The sequence below is a fragment of the Macrobrachium nipponense genome, chromosome 1, assembly GCF_015104395.2.
Source record: "Macrobrachium nipponense isolate FS-2020 chromosome 1, ASM1510439v2, whole genome shotgun sequence".
Lineage (NCBI taxonomy): Eukaryota > Metazoa > Arthropoda > Malacostraca > Decapoda > Palaemonidae > Macrobrachium > Macrobrachium nipponense.
In genome coordinates, this window is record NC_087200.1 from 196,767,169 (window position 1) to 196,786,471 (window position 19,303).

A 19,303-nucleotide genomic window follows, 5' to 3' on the forward strand; every position below is an offset into this window, starting at 1 on the left:
TAAACTAAAATCTTGGCTAATTTACTTTAATATTTTCTATGAATGAATTGATATTATGGCGTGTTTGCATTAATATGATATTCTTGAAATTAGTAAAATCATTTTATTCATCATATTAATAAAAAACATAGCTTCTCTGTAAGAGAGAGAGAGGAGAGAGAGAGAGAGGAGAGAGAGACGAGCACGAGAGAGAGAGAGAGAGAGGAGAGACGTGTTGAAATGGAAACACGATCTAGTATTTTCTGTTAAAATACTTCACATATGATTTTGTATTAGAGTTATTATTATATTACTGTTATTATTATTATTTATTACTATTATCATTTGAAAATATTAATAAACATTATTATGCATCTGTGTTCATAAAGAATCTTTCATCTCAGTAGAGAGAGAGAGAGGAGGAGAGAGAGAGAAGGCATGAGAGAGAGAGAGAGACTTCCTCCCTCCTGTCACAATTACTGATATAGTTGACACTTTAAGTATCCTGGAGTTAAGAGAGAAGACTGGGATTTCCTTTGGTTCTTACATGAGTTTTTAAAATTTATAACTAAATCTTACTAATTCACCATAGTATTTTCTTTAATGAATGTTTGCTCTGGTTACATTAATATTAATATAGAAATTAGTAAATCATTATTGATATCATAGAAAAAACATACATCTCGTAAGAGAAGGATTATTATGTTATGTGGATGGATCATATAATGCGTTAATGGAACTTATTAGATACAGATATTGATCGGAATATTAATATTTAAAACATGAAATCGTTTTTGTGTATCATAAAAAATGGTATTGTAGTCGATGAAATAATAACAGTCAAAATACACTAATTAATGATTATTTATCGTCGGAAAAACCTTTGAATACGCGAATTCCCCACAAATAATGGGTAGGTATGGTCCAGAGAGAAATCAGCGAATCCGTGAGTCTGCGAATCCGGAGACCGTGAATATGGGGGCCCACTGTACAGGAATGGCAGGTCTCAGGTCCAGGTCAAGCAGGGGTTGTCGTCGGTGGATAAGCAAGCTATACCAGCAATAATACCAACTGAACACCAGAGATGACTCCAGCCTGACATTGACCTCGCTTTTAGAATAATACCAACACTGACGATAACCCCTGCTTGACCTGGACCTGAGATCCGCCATTCCTGTACACCAATATCATACTATAATGGTCGTAATGTCTATCTGTCTGTCTGTCTGTCTGTCATTCGATCACGGCCAAACGGCTGGTCAGATGGGCAGTTTGTAATGGGGTTTCAACCAACCTAACCCCCTCCTTTGTAGGGGGTGGGGGTGAGAAGGGATTCCCTGAAATGGAGCTGTTTCTGGCCGTGAAACGAGGCTGGTTATTCCTGTAGACTTAGTTACTTTACGATTTTTCAAACATAATTTCTGTACAACTTCCCCGGAGAAAGTCATGAATATTCCAGCTCGGACACAAGAGAAGATGAAAATTATCATCAATATCCGCAAGATTTTTTGAATAACTTAAATCCAATGGGACTGCCAGTGCACAAAATAACGTTGAAGAAGTACTGCCCGGTAATGTTGCTTCGGAATTTTGATCCTGCCAATGGACATAATAAAAAGGAAACTGACAAGTTCCTACTTTCTACTCTTTTTTTGGAGGACACAGGATCATAAGAGCATTTATCAGTAGCCATAACGCACTGACATACAAGTTGCGTCTTTGCAGTGACATAATGAAAAGAAAGATACTTTATTATTCGTATCACTGTGCAAAGTAATTGACAAAGAAACGAACCAATCAAGATCCCTGTTCCGTTAAATGAAAGTCACCGACGAGAGGAGAGAGAGAGAGAGAGAGAGAGAGAGAGAGAGAGAGAGAGAGAGACAGAGACGCGATAGAGAGAGAGAGAGAGAGAGAGAGAGAGCCATTTAACGACATTAATGCACTACAATTTTATAATTTTATCTTGCTATCGAAAAATGAGAGAGAGAAAGAGAGAGGAGATAATTTGTGATTTGAGAGCTAAGTAATCCGATAATAACATCACCGTCTTCGTTACTTGACTTACATTGAGAGAGAGAGAGAGAGAGAGAGAGAGAGAGAGAGAGTCATTAAGAGAGGGTAAACAATAATGAATACGAACTTCTTTATGTTCATTGATCATCCCCTTCACTTACTTTAAGTTGAGTGAGAGAGAGAGAGAGAGAGAGAGAGAGAGAGAGAGAGAGAGAGAGAGAGAGAGAGAGAATATCATTAAAAGAGGGAAAACAACAATGAATAAGAATTTCTCTGCATTCAGTGATCGTCCCTTGAATTACATTACAGTGAGAGAGAGAGAGAGAGAGAGAGAGAAAGAGAGAGAGACTATTCTGTAATCACCCTTATTTTAATATTGATGAACAAATAGTACATATAAATTTTTCACTTCTACGATGGGTAAGTTTGCTAGTACTGATAATACCAGTATTGACAGCAAAATTCTGTTCTAAATAAAATATCACAATCAACATTACTTAGATTTCTCCCCATATGAATATGTCCTGGCCAGTTATTAAGAAGTATAACTGAGCCAGACAAGAGAGTAAAAAGAAAAATAGAAAAGATAATATATAAGATTAATTCGCTGAATTCTTCCATTTTATTCAACAGCATTTGTTTAAAAGAGGGTCTTCTTCCAAAATATTATTATTACTATACACATTACTATTATTAATATCTCAGAAGGAGTCCCTCTCTAGACATGTCTTGTTAAAAATGATTGCTGCTTCAGCACTATTAATCTTGTAGAGAGTCTTCTCTATTTTTTTTATGACGGCTTTCTCGTTGTTGCTTATACTGGCGGGCAACGCACCAAAGGGCATGGTAAAATTTGGTTGAGTTATTTGGTTTATTATTGCTTATACAATTCTTGCTTATACAATTCTCTCTCTCTCTCTCTCTCTCTCTCTCTCTCTCTCTCTCTCTCTCTCTCTCTCTCTCTCTCCAACGCTACGTTTCCTCCTGATCCGCAGGACATTATCAAGCGATGACTGCTAAGGGACTGAATTTGAGTGGCGAGTCCTTCTTCTTAAATCATGCTGTTGCGGGCTCTCGAGTACGGTATAGAGAACCTCTCCGGCAGGTCGATTTTTCATTGGTTCCTGGGAAGGTGACTCATACAGCGAGCGTTTACGAGTCTTGCAGACTTTCTCAGGCGGGGGTTATCACTGGGAGCCTCTTGATTGGCTTCTACCTGAGTGACGTCACCCCTGGTATTATTCTGATAATGTGCTTTACGCCCGGTGTTTGTTTCATGCGCTCTGGTACTTTCGTTATTATTATTATCATTATTATTATTCAGCAAATGATTCCTATTCATATGGAACAAGCTTGAAATTCAAGATTCCAAAGAATATGGTGTTCATTTGAAAGAAATAACAGATGGTAATAAGCAATATAGACTTTCTATAAAGTAACTAATTTGTAATGAAGACAGTAATTGTAACTTTAAGGTCATTCTTAAAATGTTTACTTATAGTACAAGTATCCAAATAATACAAGCCAGAGCCAAGGTTAAAATTGCAATTGGAAGTAAGTTGTATAATGGCAGATTCTAAAAGATTTCGTGAAAAGACATCTTTCGATCAAGCAATTACTGAACTACCGGTTCAATTAACCCTGTGAATTTTCACTTAAATGAATAAATATTGTATTGATGTTTCCCAAGTTTTGACAAAATACTTATGCAGTTTAATTCTTACTTCTAAATACTTATTAGACTGGCTGATACAAAAAAAGGGGCAGTTCAAACAAGTTATTCTATACATATATTATGTTGTTGCTTTCCTTCAGTCCATTTTTTATTATCCCTTTTAGTATGTTATTATAGGAAAAAACAAGGTTGACCTTAATACATCTTTATCTATTTATTAATTCATTATTTATTTTTTAATAAACGAGATCTCTTCTTTCTATATTCTTTGGAAGCCCGAATTTCCGGTCAATGGCCCCTGTGGGCTTGTTCCATATAAAATGTGTTAATCTTCTTCTAATAATAATAATAATAACAATAATAATAATAATAATAATAATAATAATAATAATAATAATAATAATAATAATAATAATAATAATAATAATAATAAAGCTACCAGATGGGAGCAACATCAAACACATAGATGAGACTGGATACAAATACCTGGGAATAATGGAAGGAGGGGATATAAAACACCAAGAGATGAAGGACACCATCAGGAAAGAATATATGCAGAGACTCAAGGCGATACTCAAGTCAAAACTCAACGCTGGAAATATGATAAAAGCCATAAACACATGGGCAGTGCCAGTAATCAGATACAGCGCAGGAATAGTCGAATGGACGGAGGCAGAACTCTACAGTATAGATCAGAAAACCAGGAAACATATGACAATACACAAAGCACTACACCCAAGAGCAAATACAGACAGACTATACATAACACGAAAGGAAGGAGGGAGAGGACTACTAAGTATAGAGGAATGAATGAATGAATGATTGGAAGTTTTCTGGCATCCTGACATCGAAGGTCATTGACGCCGATATCGTTTATTATAAATAAAGAATAAAAGTATATTCAATTAAAACCATAAAAGCAAATATATCATTGTAAAAGTTAAATAGCTTTCAGAAGACCTGCTTCTGAAATAAATCTAAAAATGCCACTTGCATTGTATGACACATCATGTCCAAGAATCTTGGCAAGGATGAACCTGCCATCCTCAAATCGAGCCTCAAACAGATATCTATTTCTTTCCGTGCTATAAGTGGGGCATTCAGTCAACAAATGCTTCACGGTCAAGGGTATCAAACAGTCGTCACAATATGGTTGGTGTTGGCCAGCTAGCAAAAACTCATGTGTCATCCGAGTGTGACCAATTCGGAGACGACAAAGAGTAGTCTCCCACTTTCGGGGCATCACGTTATATTTCCAAGGTGATATAACATTTGTTATTTCTCTCATCTTATTATCAGCTAAGCTTTCCCAATACTTTTGCTATTATTATAAATATAATTCTTAATTGTAGGTAAAAAATCATTACATGGAATGGGATACCTTCTTGGTAGCAACTCAGCTGCAGCATTCTTTGCCAGTGAATCTGCCTCCTCATTTCCACACACACCTACGTGTGCCGGAACCCAACAAAATCGAAACTGTTATGCCTTTCAGACCAATAATAAAAAGCCACTCTAAAATCTTTAAAACCAAAGGGTTACTAGAATTAAAAACTTCTAAAGCTTGAAGGACACTTCTTGCATCACTAAAAAATGGTAAAATTGCCCTCATCTTTTAATGCTATTTTCTCAATAGCGGTTAATATGCCATATAGTTCTGCAGTAAATATGGAAGATACTAGAGGAAGTGCACCTCTACAATTAAAAGAACCACTCCAAATCCAACGCCAGCATCAGATTTGGAGCCATCTGTATATATAAAAGTCGATTCCCTATGTTCTTCGACACGTTCATGAAGAGAGACTGGCTTCTAATTCAGTCATGTTCTTTCCATATAACCAATAAAATATTTACAAAAAGATATATTTGGTAATTTCCATGGAGGGGTTGGTGATATCCTAAATGGAAGAACTCTATTTCTTGCTATATCAAGACCGTTTATTAAGTTGTTTTACCCGGAAAACCATAAGGTTGAGGAGATTTTAGGGTGTAACTCAAAATATCTAACAATGCCTTACAAAGTTGCAGTCTGACAGGCTAAAGAATTGGGAAGTCTTTGCAACCTAAACCAATACCGAATAATAGAAGACTTTCGGTTAAAGGTCTGAAGTTAATTCTCCAGCGTCAACAAGGAGACTTGGAATAGGCGAAGTTCTAAACGCTCCTGTAGACAATCTAATACCAGCATGGTGTATAGAATCTAATACCTTTAATCGGCTTGGGGTGGTGAGGAGTATATTTCACACCATAACTAATTTTTGAAAAATTAAGGCCTTGTATAATTTTAAAATAGTTTTGCGGTCTGCCCCCCATGATGTATGAGACAATACTTTTAAAAGATTCAGAGCCTCAAGACACTTAACTTTCAACGCCTTTAAGTGAGGAACCCATGTCAACCTGCAATCAAATATCAAACCTAAAAAATCTAGCTTCATTACACATGGGATCCGTTGGCCTTTGATGTATATATCCGGGTCAGGATGACTCCCCGAATACGACAGAAATGGGACAACAACAGTTTTGTTTGTCGAAAAACTTAAATCCATTCATTGATCAGCCCACTGAATATTTTCTGCCAGGCCCCAACTTTTTGAAAATTTAAATTTGTCAATTGAGAGTTGTAGTTTTCTCTCAACCATCGACATTCTAGATCCAGCAAATGATAAGGAGAGATCATCTACAAATAATGTTGAGAGAATATCTGGGGAATGACAGAGATATCCCATTAATGGCTAGTGCAAATAGTGTTTACACTTAGCACACTACCCTGGGGAACTCCTTCTTCCTGACATCTCCTCTCTGATAGAGTTTCCCCCACTCTGACTTGAAAAAATCTATGTGAACAAATGATTGATAAAATGAACAATGGTAACTCTCCTCGTAACCCCCAATTCATGAATGGTTTTAAGTATACCATATCTCCATGCAGTATCATATGCCTTCTCAAGATCAAAAAAGACTGTTACCATGGTGCTGTTTGGAAGCAAAGGCTTCACAAATAGAGGATTCCAGTCGCATCAACACATCAGTCATTGAATGCATTTTTCTAAATCCACACTGGATAGGTGATAAAATACCCTTCTTTTCCAGGTACCATACCAGTCTTACATTGACCATCTTCTCCATGATCTTACATAAACAAGATGTCAATGCAATTGGTCGATAGTTTGCAGCTAAAAAATGACATTTTTATAATAATATAAAGTTTCACTTATACTTACCCGGTGGTTACATATAGCTGTCGTCTCCTGACGTCACGGCAGAATTTGAAATTCACGGTATCGCGTAATGGTTTGACAGGTGATCCTCTACTCCCGCCCTCTACTGGGTACCAGGAACCATTCCAACCATAAATCAGAAGTTTCATGCCTACCTGTCCTATGATGGGAGGAGGGCGGGGCTTCGTTATGTAACCACCGGGTAAGTATAAGTGAAACTTTATATATTATAAAAATGTCATTTTCACTTATTATAACTTACCCGTGGTTACATATAGCTGATTGACACATTTAGGTGGTGGGACAATGGCAGCTAAAATAACAACTGTGGAATTATCCGAAGATATAGGCTCCTTACCTTTAAAGACCGCTGACTCAGTGGTTACTGCATCTGTCGTCTGCTGGCCTTTACTGTACCGACAGGATATATGGATCCGTGCGTCGGACACAATAATAAGTACTTGCCGTTGAGGACGTGACCGTAACGGACAAGACTATAATGCCCCTGCTCAGGGCGCAGTACAAATCACCACAAAATACAATGAAAAATGAGGGATCACCACAACCGTTTAAGAAATACACCAGACATTAAAAGACTGAAAGATACTCAAAAAACTCCCTGTATCTTCAGACAACCTTAAAAATACAAAAAACATAATCAAGGAGAAAAGTTAGTGAGGATGGGATACATCCTTCTCTCCCTCACCCAATACTGTGTCAGTCACAATGAATGGCCCCAATGTACTGCAATTTTCATATGTGGTTTGCAAATCTGTCAGATAATGAGATGCGAAGACAGAATTGCTTCTCCAATATGTAGATTTAATAATGGTCTTTCAAAGACAGATTACGTCTAAAGGCCATAGACGTAGACACTGCTCTAATTTCATGAGCTTTGACTTTAAAAACACTTTGATATCTGAGTCCTGACATTGTCCGTGTGCCTCAGAAATCAAATTCCTTAAAAAGAAGGAGGAGCGCATTTTTAGAAAGAGGACGAGAAGGATCTTTCACTGAACACCACAGGTTATCACTCTTACCTCTTATACCTTGGTCCTTTGCACATAATGTCTAAGCTGCTCACTGGACAGAGAAGACATTCAGGCTCATTAGGCCCCACTAACTCTGAAATGTTCTTTATAGAGAAAGAACGAGGCCAAGGACGTGAGGGATTTTCATTCTTAGCCAAAAACCCCAGCATTGATGAGCAAATGGCATTGCCCTTAGCGAATCCAACTCTCTTCTCAATAGCATGCAGCTCACTGATTCTTCTAGCTGATGCTAAAGCACAAAGAAAAAGGGTCTTCCTGGTCAGATCTCTAAAAGAACTAGAGGAGATCGGTTCGAATCTATCTGACATCAGCCATTTAAGAACTACATCCAGGTTCCAAGCTACTGTTCTTGACTCCTTTGTCTTCGGTCGTATCAAAGGAACGAATCAGGTCTGGAGAGGTCTTGATTATTAGAAATGTCTAATCCTCGATGTCTGAACACAGAAGACAAACATAGCTCTATAAACCCTAATCGTCTGGGTAGAAAGCTTCTTATTCTCACGAAGAAAAAGAAGGAAGTTAGCTAACTGAGCTATAGAGGTCTTAGAAGACGAAATTCCTTCTTCTTTGCACCAAGCTCTGAATTGGACCCACTTAGCTTGGTACACTCGATCAGAGGATTCTCTTCTGGGTCTAGCAATAGCCCTTGAAGCTCTCTTTGAAAATCCTCTCTTTCTGAGGAGATGCTCGACAGTCTGAATGCGACTAGTCGAAGAGCGGACAAGTTGTGATGGAACCTCTGAAAGTGGGGCTGTCTGAGTAGATCCTTCCTTAACGGTAATTCTCTCGGAAAGTCCGTCAACAAGCAGTAGTAGATCCGGAAACCATTCCCTGGCCGGCCAAAAAGGGGGCTATCAGAGTCATCCTGACGTTCTGATTACCTCTGAACTTTGCCAGAACTAATCTTATCATTTTGAAAGGTGGAAAGGCATACAGATCCAGATTTGACCAGTCCACAAGCATGGCATCCACTGTAAACGCCTCCTCGTCTGGAACTGGGGGAGCAATACAGTGGTAGACGAGCTGTCTTGTTTGTGGCGAAGAGATCCAACTGAGGACATCCCCAAATCCCCCCAAAGCTTCTTGGCATATTTGAGGATGTAAACGTTCCAACTCTGTGGAGAGGACTTTGTCCTCTCCTGCTGAGAATGTCTGCCTTTACATTCTTCGAGCCTGAATAAATCTTGTGCTCAAGACAACCTTGTTCTCTTTCGCCCAAATGAGTAGGTCTTCTCGGCCGCCTCGCACAGAGAGAACGAGTGTGTCCCCCCCTGTTTTTTTATGTAAGAGAGAGCCGTGGTGTTGTCTGCTTGAACCAGCACTACTTTCCCTCTTACCTCTGTCTTGAAGTGCATTAGAGCTAAATGAATCGCCTTCAACTCTTTTAGATTTTATGTGGCCAGCTTCTCTGATGGAATCTGCCAAAGTCCCGACAATTCCTTTCTCCCCAGAGTAGCTCCCCACCCTTTGTCCGATGCGTCTGACAAAAGCGTAAGGTTGGGGCTCAACTGGCTTAGAGACAAGCCTTCCTCTAGCCTTCCTTCTGATTTCCACCAAAGTAGGTCCTGTTTGATTTCCTTCCGAGATGGGGAACACGAAGGAGTTCCTGGGAACTTCTTCCTTTGCCACTTCTGCTTCAAGTAAAATTGAAGTGGTCTCATGTTGAGCCTGCCCAGACTTTACAAATTGCTCTATTGAAGCCAAGGTTCCTAAAAGGCTCATCCACTGGATTCGCCGAGCAAGTTTGTCTGACGAGAAATTTGTCTATTTTGTTCAGGCAAGAGTCGATCCTTTGGCGAGATGGAAAAGCCTGAAAAAGAACTGAATTCAGTCTCACTCCTAAATAAACTATCTCCTGAGAAGGAGTGAGACATGACTTTCCTTGTTTACTAACAAACCTAGGCTTTCCGTCATCCTTAAAGTCTTTTGTAGGTCCTCCACACACTTCTGTCTGGACCTTGCCCTGAGAAGCCAATCGTCTAGATACATGGATATTCGTATCCCGTCTAGATGAAGCCACTTTGCTACTGAAGACAGAACTCTGGTGAACACTTGTGGAGCTGTCGACAGGCCGAAGCAGAGGGCCCTGAACTGATAAATGCGGCCCTGGAACACGAATCTCAGGAATCTTCTCGATTCCGAATGAATCGGAATATGAAAATAAGCGTCCCGAAGGTCTATGGAAACCATCCAATCTCCAGGATGAAGCGCTGCTAACCGATTGGGTCGTTTCCATAGAAAACTTCGTCTTCAGGACAAAGACGTTCAGGGCACTGACGTCCAACACCGGTCTCCAACCCCCGTGGCCTTCTTTACCAGGAAAAGGCGATTGTAAAATCCTGGTTCCTGCGGAGAGTCCACTAACTCTATGGCCCTCTTTGCCAGTAAGGCGAGAATCTTCTTGATGGAGGGCAGCAAATTTTTCGGAAGTTCTCCGAGTAGGCTGACAAATTCACAGGAAATTCTGTGAGAGGGGGGTGCTTGATGAACGGAATGGTGTATCCTTCCTTCAGGACCTGGACCGTCCAAGGATCCGCTCCGAGATGAAACCAGGTCTGCCAGAAAAGGTGTAATCTGGCTCCTACTGCTGTGTGGAGGACTACGGGCCTACTTCTTGATGGAAGAGGGAGTGGTTTTAGAAGAGGCTCTACCTCTCCCACGAAACCTGGAGGAAGATCGAACGGGAGCTCTCCCTCGAAATGGTTTAGGAGCTTCCGTGGAGGGAGCACTCCGCGAGAAGCCAAAGAACGGAGCTATCTTTCCTGGACTTCTTCACTGACTGTGATAAAAGATCCTGGGTCGCTTTCTGTGTTAAAGATTGAGCGATCTCGCTCACAACCTCTTGCGGAAAAAGGTGTTTCTTGTCCAAAGGAGAGAAGAGCAAGGCAGACTTCTGGTTCGATGAAACCCCTTTCGACAAGAAGGAGCACCAAAGCTGTCTCTTCTTCAACACTCCAGAGGCGAAAATGGCAGCGAGCTCCGAAGCTCCATCACAGATGCCTTTATCGATACAATCCAGTACCGAGGCAAAATCCTTCAACTGCTCCTCCGAAAGTCCAAATGACTTGACTTTCCTGGCCAGCGAAGCAATGGCCCAATCCAGGAAGCTAACAACTTCGAAAACACGGAAAACACTCTTGCAAAGATGCTCCAGTTCATTTGTTGAAAAGAAAATCTTAGCAGTATTAAGGGCTGCTCTGCGGGAAGAGTCCACAAGACTAGAAAAGTCTCCCTGAGCGGAGGCAGTCACACCCAGGGAAAAAACTTCTCCAGTGTCATACCCAGACACGGCTCCTTGACGAAAGTCTCGAAGGGGGAAGACAAAAAACATTTTTCCCTGTTCCCTCTTCTCCAAAAGCCAAGCGTTAACTTTCTTGATAGCTTTCTTAGCCGAAATCGAGAGGACGAGACGCGTGAACGAGGACGAGGAGTCAGGCTTACTGTCCTTTTTCCACTGCGAACTAGGAGAAACTGGAACGGAAGGCGCAAAAGAATCTCCAAAGTTGTCAACGAAGGATCGTAAAAGGAGTTTATACCCCGACAAATGCTTGTCTTTTTCTTGTAAGTCCTCTCCTTCTTCCTCCAAATCCGAGCTTCCTTCGACGAAACTGGCGAACATTCCATCGGAAGAGGAATCCATATTTTTTCGGCGAAGTCACACCCTGATACACCCTGATGCGTCCGAGGAGGGTGTGAGAAAGCAGGAGAAGACGTCTGAGCCTGTACTGAGACGTATCCGGGCGGCTGAGCTGGCGGCTGCGTTGGCGGCTGAGCTGGCGGCTGAGCTGGTGGCTGAGGTGGTGCTCGAGCGAGAGCCTGACGTGGCGCCATAGAACGGGGAATGGGTCAAAGGGAAAGGAGTCCGACCAGGCGCCTGAAGTGGCGTCTGAAGAGTCACATGGAGAGTCTGAGCCTGAAGAGGCGACTGAAAAGGAGCCTGCGAAGAGGACTGCACAGTAGTCTGTGGAAGATGTAAGGCGGTCGGGAGCGCATTCGGGGACGAAAGAGACTTGCCAAAAAGCTCCAAGATACTGCCTAACTTGGCATTCATCTGTTCAAACACCGAAGTTTGAGGATCCACCGACGTAGAAGGCGCGGGAGGTGTAGAAGGATGATCCACAAACACGTCTGGAGCCGCAGGAGTTATCGCTTGAGGAGGCTCTGGAGAAGGCTCCGAAGGAGTGTGCGTGTTCAAGCTTCTCCACTTCTATGAGAGAAGGGGGGGGCGTAAAAAATCGAAACGCCGGGGAAGAGAAAAAAAATCTTCAGGCTCCTCCCAAAGACTACAAGAAGGTTCGGCAGCCGCCACCTTCTTGGGAACCGCAGCAGGCGAAACATCGCGAGACCTTTTCAGCGGTCTAGAAGTCTTATTACGCCAACCTCTATAAGAGGAAACATCTGAACTAGAGTCGCTTGACGAAAAACACTTCCTCGCAACACCTTTCCAATGGTGAGCGACAGCATCCTGGGATACGGCTACAGGATTGCTTGAGGGGGCGGCTGCTCGGGAGCAGATCCCGCTCGCCTCCCTTCGGTTTTCGGCATGCCTCCTCCCAGGATCTGGGGAGTTTGACAGGGGCCTAGACCTAGGAGAACGAACGGGCCGAACAACCACCTCCTCCACTACACTTGCACTAAGTAATTTATCACACTTAACTACCACTTCTTGCACTGTCTCACCCATTTTCTGCATAGTGGTGAGGAAAGAGACAAATTTCGAGTCCATATCGGCTCGTAATACTGACACGGGATCGGGATCGGGAGATACAGATTCGAGGGCAGGAGCAACCACTACGGGGTTAATAGGAACAGGATTAACAGAATTCAGAGGAATATCCTGGCTACTCACAAACTTAGAAGAAGATCTCTGTGAAGCCTTTCTGATTCTATCTTTTTCTAACTTTCTCATATACTTTCCCAGTGCCTTCCACTCCTGAGATGTTAGAAACTTGCATTCTTCACACGTATTCTCAAAAGAACATTCACGTCCCCTACAACTAACACAAGTAGAATGAGGATCAAGTGAAGCTTTAAGAAGTCTAGTCTTACACCCACTACTACACACCCTATACTGAACAGAGCTGGTGTCAGACATCGTGAAGAATTCAAAATAATTCCTAAAAAGGACAACAATATCAAAACCAAAATAACTATAGCGCTAGCAAAAAGATCAGTAAACTCAAGGTACATCACCAAAAGGAGAAAACCAAGATGATCAAATCCAAATTCCAACCAGCAGAGGAACCGTGTTACCGGTTCCGACGGCAGGAAACTTCTGATTTATGGTTGGAATGGTTCCCGGTACCCGGTAGAGGGCGGGAGTAGAGGGATCACCTGTCAAACCATTAGCGCTACTGCGAATTTCAAATTCTGCCGTGACGTCAGGAGACGACAGCTATATGTAACCACCGGGTAAGTTATATAAGTGAAACTTATCCTTACCAGGTTTTAAAAAGGCTAAAATAATGGCTAGTTCCCAAACACTTGGATAACTATGATCATGCCATATTCTGTTAATAATGCTTAAAATAAACAACTTGGTATTAACAGGTACATGTTTAATCATTGCATATGGAATTCCATCGGGTCCAGGGGCTGTATCATTACACGTAGCAAGTGCGGAGTCAAATTCTCTTTCAGTAAAAGGAGAGTTGTATGACTCTTCCCTTCCTGTTGCAAAATTTAAAATTTTCTTTTCTTCATTGCTCCTAAACTGGTGACCAGGAGCTACTTCACACTTGAATGATACATTTGAGAAATGATCTGCCAGGGCATTGCTAACCTCAGTTGCTCCAGTCACATACTGATCATTCACCTTCAACACTGGTGGTGGGTTGGGGGTGAATTTGCCTGCTATCTTTTTTACTTTCCTCCACACAGAGATGGTGGTGTTCTACTGTTAATGGAGGAAACAAAAGACACCCAAGACTGGCGCCTAGCTTCTTTCATGGCACGACGGAACTGTGCTCTACATTTCTTGTATATAATTAAATTCTCCTCAGTACGGTGTCTGCGCAAACGGGTTAAAGACTTCTTGTGGCTCTGTGCAGGGCAGTTAATTCTGAAGACCACCAGGGGACTGGTCATCGTTTGAATAACCCTGTTGTTTTGGGAATTGAATTGACTCCTGCTGTATGAAGGGTTCCATCCAGCATGTCTATGGCATCATCAATATTTTCAAACTGTTCTGCATTCCCTTCAATTTCGCTTAGCTCACGAAATCTACCCCAGTCTGCCTTGTCAAGATTCCATTGTGGCGATCTCTGTAGAGGTGGACCATTGTTAGTGTTGATAATGATTGGTGCATGATCACTAGTATGCCAATCATCTAATGTCCTCCAATCAAAATCGAGAAGGCAATTAGAGCTTGCGATTGATAGGTCAATGCATGACAAGGTACCTGTCTGGACATGAAAGTGTGTGGGCTCTCCTGTATTAAGGAGTCCGACATCCTCATTTTCCACAATTGATGATATAATATTTCCCCTTGTGTTTGCTAAAACATCGCCCCATAAAGGATGTCTACCATTCAAATCTCCCAATAAGAGAAAAGGTTGGGGGAGTTGTTGAATCACGTCTACTAAATTATCATACAAAATATTTTCATTTGGAGGTAGGTACAGAGAGCATATTGTATATTTTCTCCCTATATCAATCTGTACAACCACTGCCTGCAGAGGTGTACGAATAGACAAAGATATTTGGGGAACATCTCGACGAACGTAAATGAGACTTCCGCCATGGCTCCCTGCTTGTTGATTATATGGTGTTCTATAGCTAATATACTCTCGAGGACAAGGAGTATTAGCATCAAGCTTGCTCTCCTGTAGACATACAATTATGGGGGAATGCTCATGAATTAGTAGCTTAAGTTCTTCATATTTGGCCCTAAAGTATAGAGGACTGCGTCAACTTCAAGAACAGAGCACTGGGGCAATATCTGAAAACCAGTGAAGACGAGTGGTTAAAGAGTGCATGGGAAGAAGGACTAATAAAAGTAGACAAAGACCCAGAAATATACAGAGACAGGAGAATGACAAACAGAACAGAGGACTGGCACAGCAAACCAATGCATGGACAATACATGAGACAGACTAAAGAACTAGCCAGCGATGACACATGGCAATGGCTACAGAGGGGAGAGCTAAAGAAGGAAACTGAAGGAATGATAACAGCGGCACAAGATCAGGCCCTAAGAACCAGATATGTTCAAAGAACGATAGACGGAAATAACATCTCTCCCATATGTAGGAAGTGCAATACGAAAAATGAAACCATAAACCACATGGCAAGCGAATGCCCAGCACTTGCACAGAACCAGTACAAAAAGAGGCATGATTCAGTGGCAAAAGCCCTCCACTGGAGCCTGTGCAAAAAACATCAGCTACCTTGCAGTAATAAGTGGTACGAGCACCAACCTGAAGGAGTGATAGAAAACAATCAGGCAAAGATCCTCTGGGACTATGGTATCAGAACAGATAGGGGGTGATACGTGCAAGGCAAAGAAGAAAGTATCACGCATTGATGTCGCAATACCATGGGACACCAGAGTTGAAGAGAAAGAGAGGGAAAAAATGGATAAGTATCAAGATCTGAAAATAGAAATAAGAAGGATATGGGATATGCCAGTGGAAATCGTACCTATAATCATAGGAGCACTAGGCACGATCCCAAGATCCCTGAAAAGGAATCTAGGAAAACTAGAAGCTGAAGTAGCTCCAGGACTCATGCAGAAGAGTGTGATCCTAGAAACGGCACACATAGTAAGAAAAGTGATGGACTCCTAAGGAGGCAGGATGCAACCCGGAACCCCACACTATAAATATCACCCAGTCGAATTGGAGGACTGTGATAGCGCAAAAAAATAAATAAATAAATAAATAATAATAATAATAATAATAATAATAATAATAATAACAATAATAATAATAATTATACAGGCAGTCCCCGGTTATCAGCGGGGGTTCCGTTCTCGGCAGGGTGCTGATAAGCGAAAACCGCCATTAACCAAAACTCAGTGATGTGTAGCACTTATGGCAACGAGATTCGGTTAATGGCACTGATAACTGGTTAATGGCACCTGTTAGGTATATTATGGTGCCATATCTCTATTATTGACACCTTTTGGCTCCGATAACTGAAACACGGCCTGTTATGGCGCCATAAATCACTGATTTTGTGGCACTCTTAGATAAGCGCCATAAAACCAGATCGCCATTAACCGAGTCCACCGATAACCGGGGGCTGCCTGTAATAATAATAATACTAATAATAATATACTTTAGAATGAGGAGATGCAGGAACACATGCAGATTCCAAATATAGTACAGGTAGTCCCTGGTTGTTGGCGGGGGTTCCATTCCGACAGCTTGATGATGAGCAAAAATCACTGATAACCAAAAATGGTGATTTTTCGGTGCTTATCGGCGCTAATAACTGGACTTTGGCACCAATAACTCGTTAATGGCACCTCTGTTAGGTATGTATCGGTGCCAACACTCTATTATCATTGCCGATAACCACAAATCAAGCACCATAAAACCAGATCGCCGATAAAAGGGGACTACTGTATTTCACTTCCTAAGTTTCATGACCCTTGGTTACACCTTTAAGGACATCTATATTTATAATGATTGAATTAATATTAGTGATTTTTAATGAATTCAAGCAAATAAATATAAACAATATCTAAGCTCAATTGCATTTAAAGAATATATACATAAAATATGGAAATAAAATTTTACAAAATCACATAAGATGATAAGTAAAATTACAAACATTAAAAGCTCCCTTTGGAATTAAAACCAACATTCAAAGCAAAAGTAAGAAACACCAATATCAAAAAACCAAAAAACCAGAGAAAAAGTACAGATGATCAAAGTTTGCAATGGATGTAGATCTATCATCTTGGTTAGAGACATTACTTTAAAAAATGTGCACCCTTCTATTCAAAATCTTACCTGGTGTTTGAACTCCACCAAGGAACTTGTGCATTGAAAAGAATACTGCATCCTTAGATGCCAACCCCAAGGAATCATCTATTATGACTGGATTCACCTTCAAATCAATATAAGGAGCTGAAAAAAAAGACATCATAATATATTTTTAAATTAATACTTACAGGTAATGTTAAAAATCAAGTATTAACTACTTTTGGATATTCAGAGCTTTATTGTCAATAGTATCAACTTTTTGTTATATTTCTTAATCTTCAATTTCCTTTCTATAAACTTCTTTCTTATGTGTTAAATCTCTCTCTTTCTCTTATTCAGTGGCACCTCAGATTTTGTACACTCAGAAACGCTCCTTCCAGAGCCCACCCCTGACTAGGCCCTGTACCGAGGGCCCAAACAAGCATCCCTTGTTTTCTCATAATCCATTCTTCTTTTGTGTTTGTTGTTTTTTGTGCTTTTTTATTCGAGTGCAACTGCTAAAAAAGCTATCTTAGGGCAAAAGAAAGTTCCACTATAAATTTAAGAAAGAACTCGTAGCAAAATGTTGGAGGGTGTTGCATGTAGATCTCAGTAAGAAAATGCCTACAATAAGTGCTGCTGTTGGTGAATTTAAGGCTAGCAGAGGCTGCTTTGAAAAATTCAGAAAGAGAATGGGCATACATAATGCGCCTATTTCAGTTATTAAGGACAGTTTTGCAAAGTGGAGTGATGTAAAAGATTTTGTGGAGAATTATCATCCCAACAAAGATGTAATCCGTGTCTCCAACATCTTTAATGACAATGCCATGTTTAACTTTGGGAAAATTTTAAAGAGAAGTCAGAAACAAATGTCTCTGGACAGTTTTGTTGTGCGACAGGGGTCCACTGACCCTCAAGCTGGTACTAGTGCCAGTAAAAACCGAAGAGGGGAAATAACCCCAGATAATACCAGTAAAAAATGAAGAGAAGTAACCCCAGATAAGTCCTTGATACCTGAAACCCTTCTGGAGGGGGATTCCCCTTCCAAACAATAACCTCTCCTCCTCCTCCCTTTCTCTCTGTCTTCAATACACTAACAAGTGTCTTCCATAAAGGTAAGAGTGATGTTAAATGTTTATTATTCATCTCATTATTCATTTATATTTACTTCTCATTGTTTTCTGTATGTAAAACTGTGTTTATTCCTAATAAAATGTATTTTAAAAAAATATTTTTTGGGGTCTGGAATACATTGATTGTACATTATTCCTTATAGGAATTATTGTTTTGGTTTTTGTATGTTTCAGACTTCCTGGGAGGTTCCAGAACGGATTATGTATGAAAAATGAGGTTCCACCACATATTTGCGCTTATTTTCATAACTTGTATGATATAGAATGAGGAATTCTATATCATACAATTCTTCTATAATGTATCAGTTCACATATTACTAACTTAAAGTTTAATGACCTGCCAACCAACTGGTTGATACTGTAATTGCAAACAAACTACATTCATACTTGAAGGTTCAGCTCACGTACAATGGAGCCACTGTTGCTTACACCTTATCAGTATGTGCTAGTTTTTTTTTCATATATACTTCCTTTGGCACAAGCTTTTGTTGTTTAGCTGCAGAATAAAAGAGAGCAACCCTGGGTTGAGTAAGTCCCTCTTCTTCAGGACATTATTTACTACTGAAAAGACCATCCAGATATTCAGTATAGAGGCTCTCCCTGAGGCAACTAGCTTCTTAGCTTTTGCTGTTATTAGGATCTTCCATACCTTCACTAAAGTTAGTTGATGGCCACCAACAACCATTCTTGACAACTGGCAACCACTAACTTCTCTTAAAAACAATCACCAGCCATGGCTGTTTCTGCAAGGGTTAGGATATCTGTTAGTCCTAGAAGATCCACTGAAGGATCTCTTCCTAATACCTATCTACCTGGAGGCACCTACCTGTACGAAAAGCACAATTTTACCACTCATGCAATCTCCAGGGCCTTGCAGCAGGAAGAAGGAATATCTGAGGTGCTGCCTATGGCTTTTCTACCAGAGCTTTCATATTAACACCTTGCATCCTGTCCCTTACTTCAACCAAAATGAGAGACAGTTTTCAAGGAAAAACAGTCATAAATGGCATACACAGTGACATATGTGAACTGGTAAATTCTCTCACCTCAATCTTTGTTAAGTTATAAGCTTAGTTAAAAAATCTCAATTCAAAGTCAAGATTCTCAAATGCAGGTTCCAACTACAGCCTCAATTCACTTACCAAAGTTAAATAACTTGAAGCTATTAAATTTCAGATTTAAATTAAATCAACAATTATTAACCGCAGCAAACCAATGTCTTCAAACTTTAAAGTACTGTCATACAATGATTTTCTCTTTCCAACTATTTTATACCAGTCAACAACTTTTTATGTTTCATTCCTCTTACCTGCAATTC

General features: G+C 40.5%; 1 protein-coding gene across 3 annotated transcripts in view; it reads right to left on the reverse strand.

Annotated features, from left to right (window-relative positions):
* Positions 1–19,303, reverse strand: part of LOC135219992 (uncharacterized) — a 188,853-nt gene that overhangs the window by 65,158 nt on the left and 104,392 nt on the right. For all 3 annotated transcript variants that reach the window (XM_064257272.1, XM_064257273.1, XM_064257274.1), the window contains exon 6: positions 16,901–17,017. In XM_064257272.1, coding sequence (XP_064113342.1) covers positions 16,901–17,017 — 117 coding nt within the window. The remainder of the gene's footprint in view (positions 1–16,900; positions 17,018–19,303) is intronic.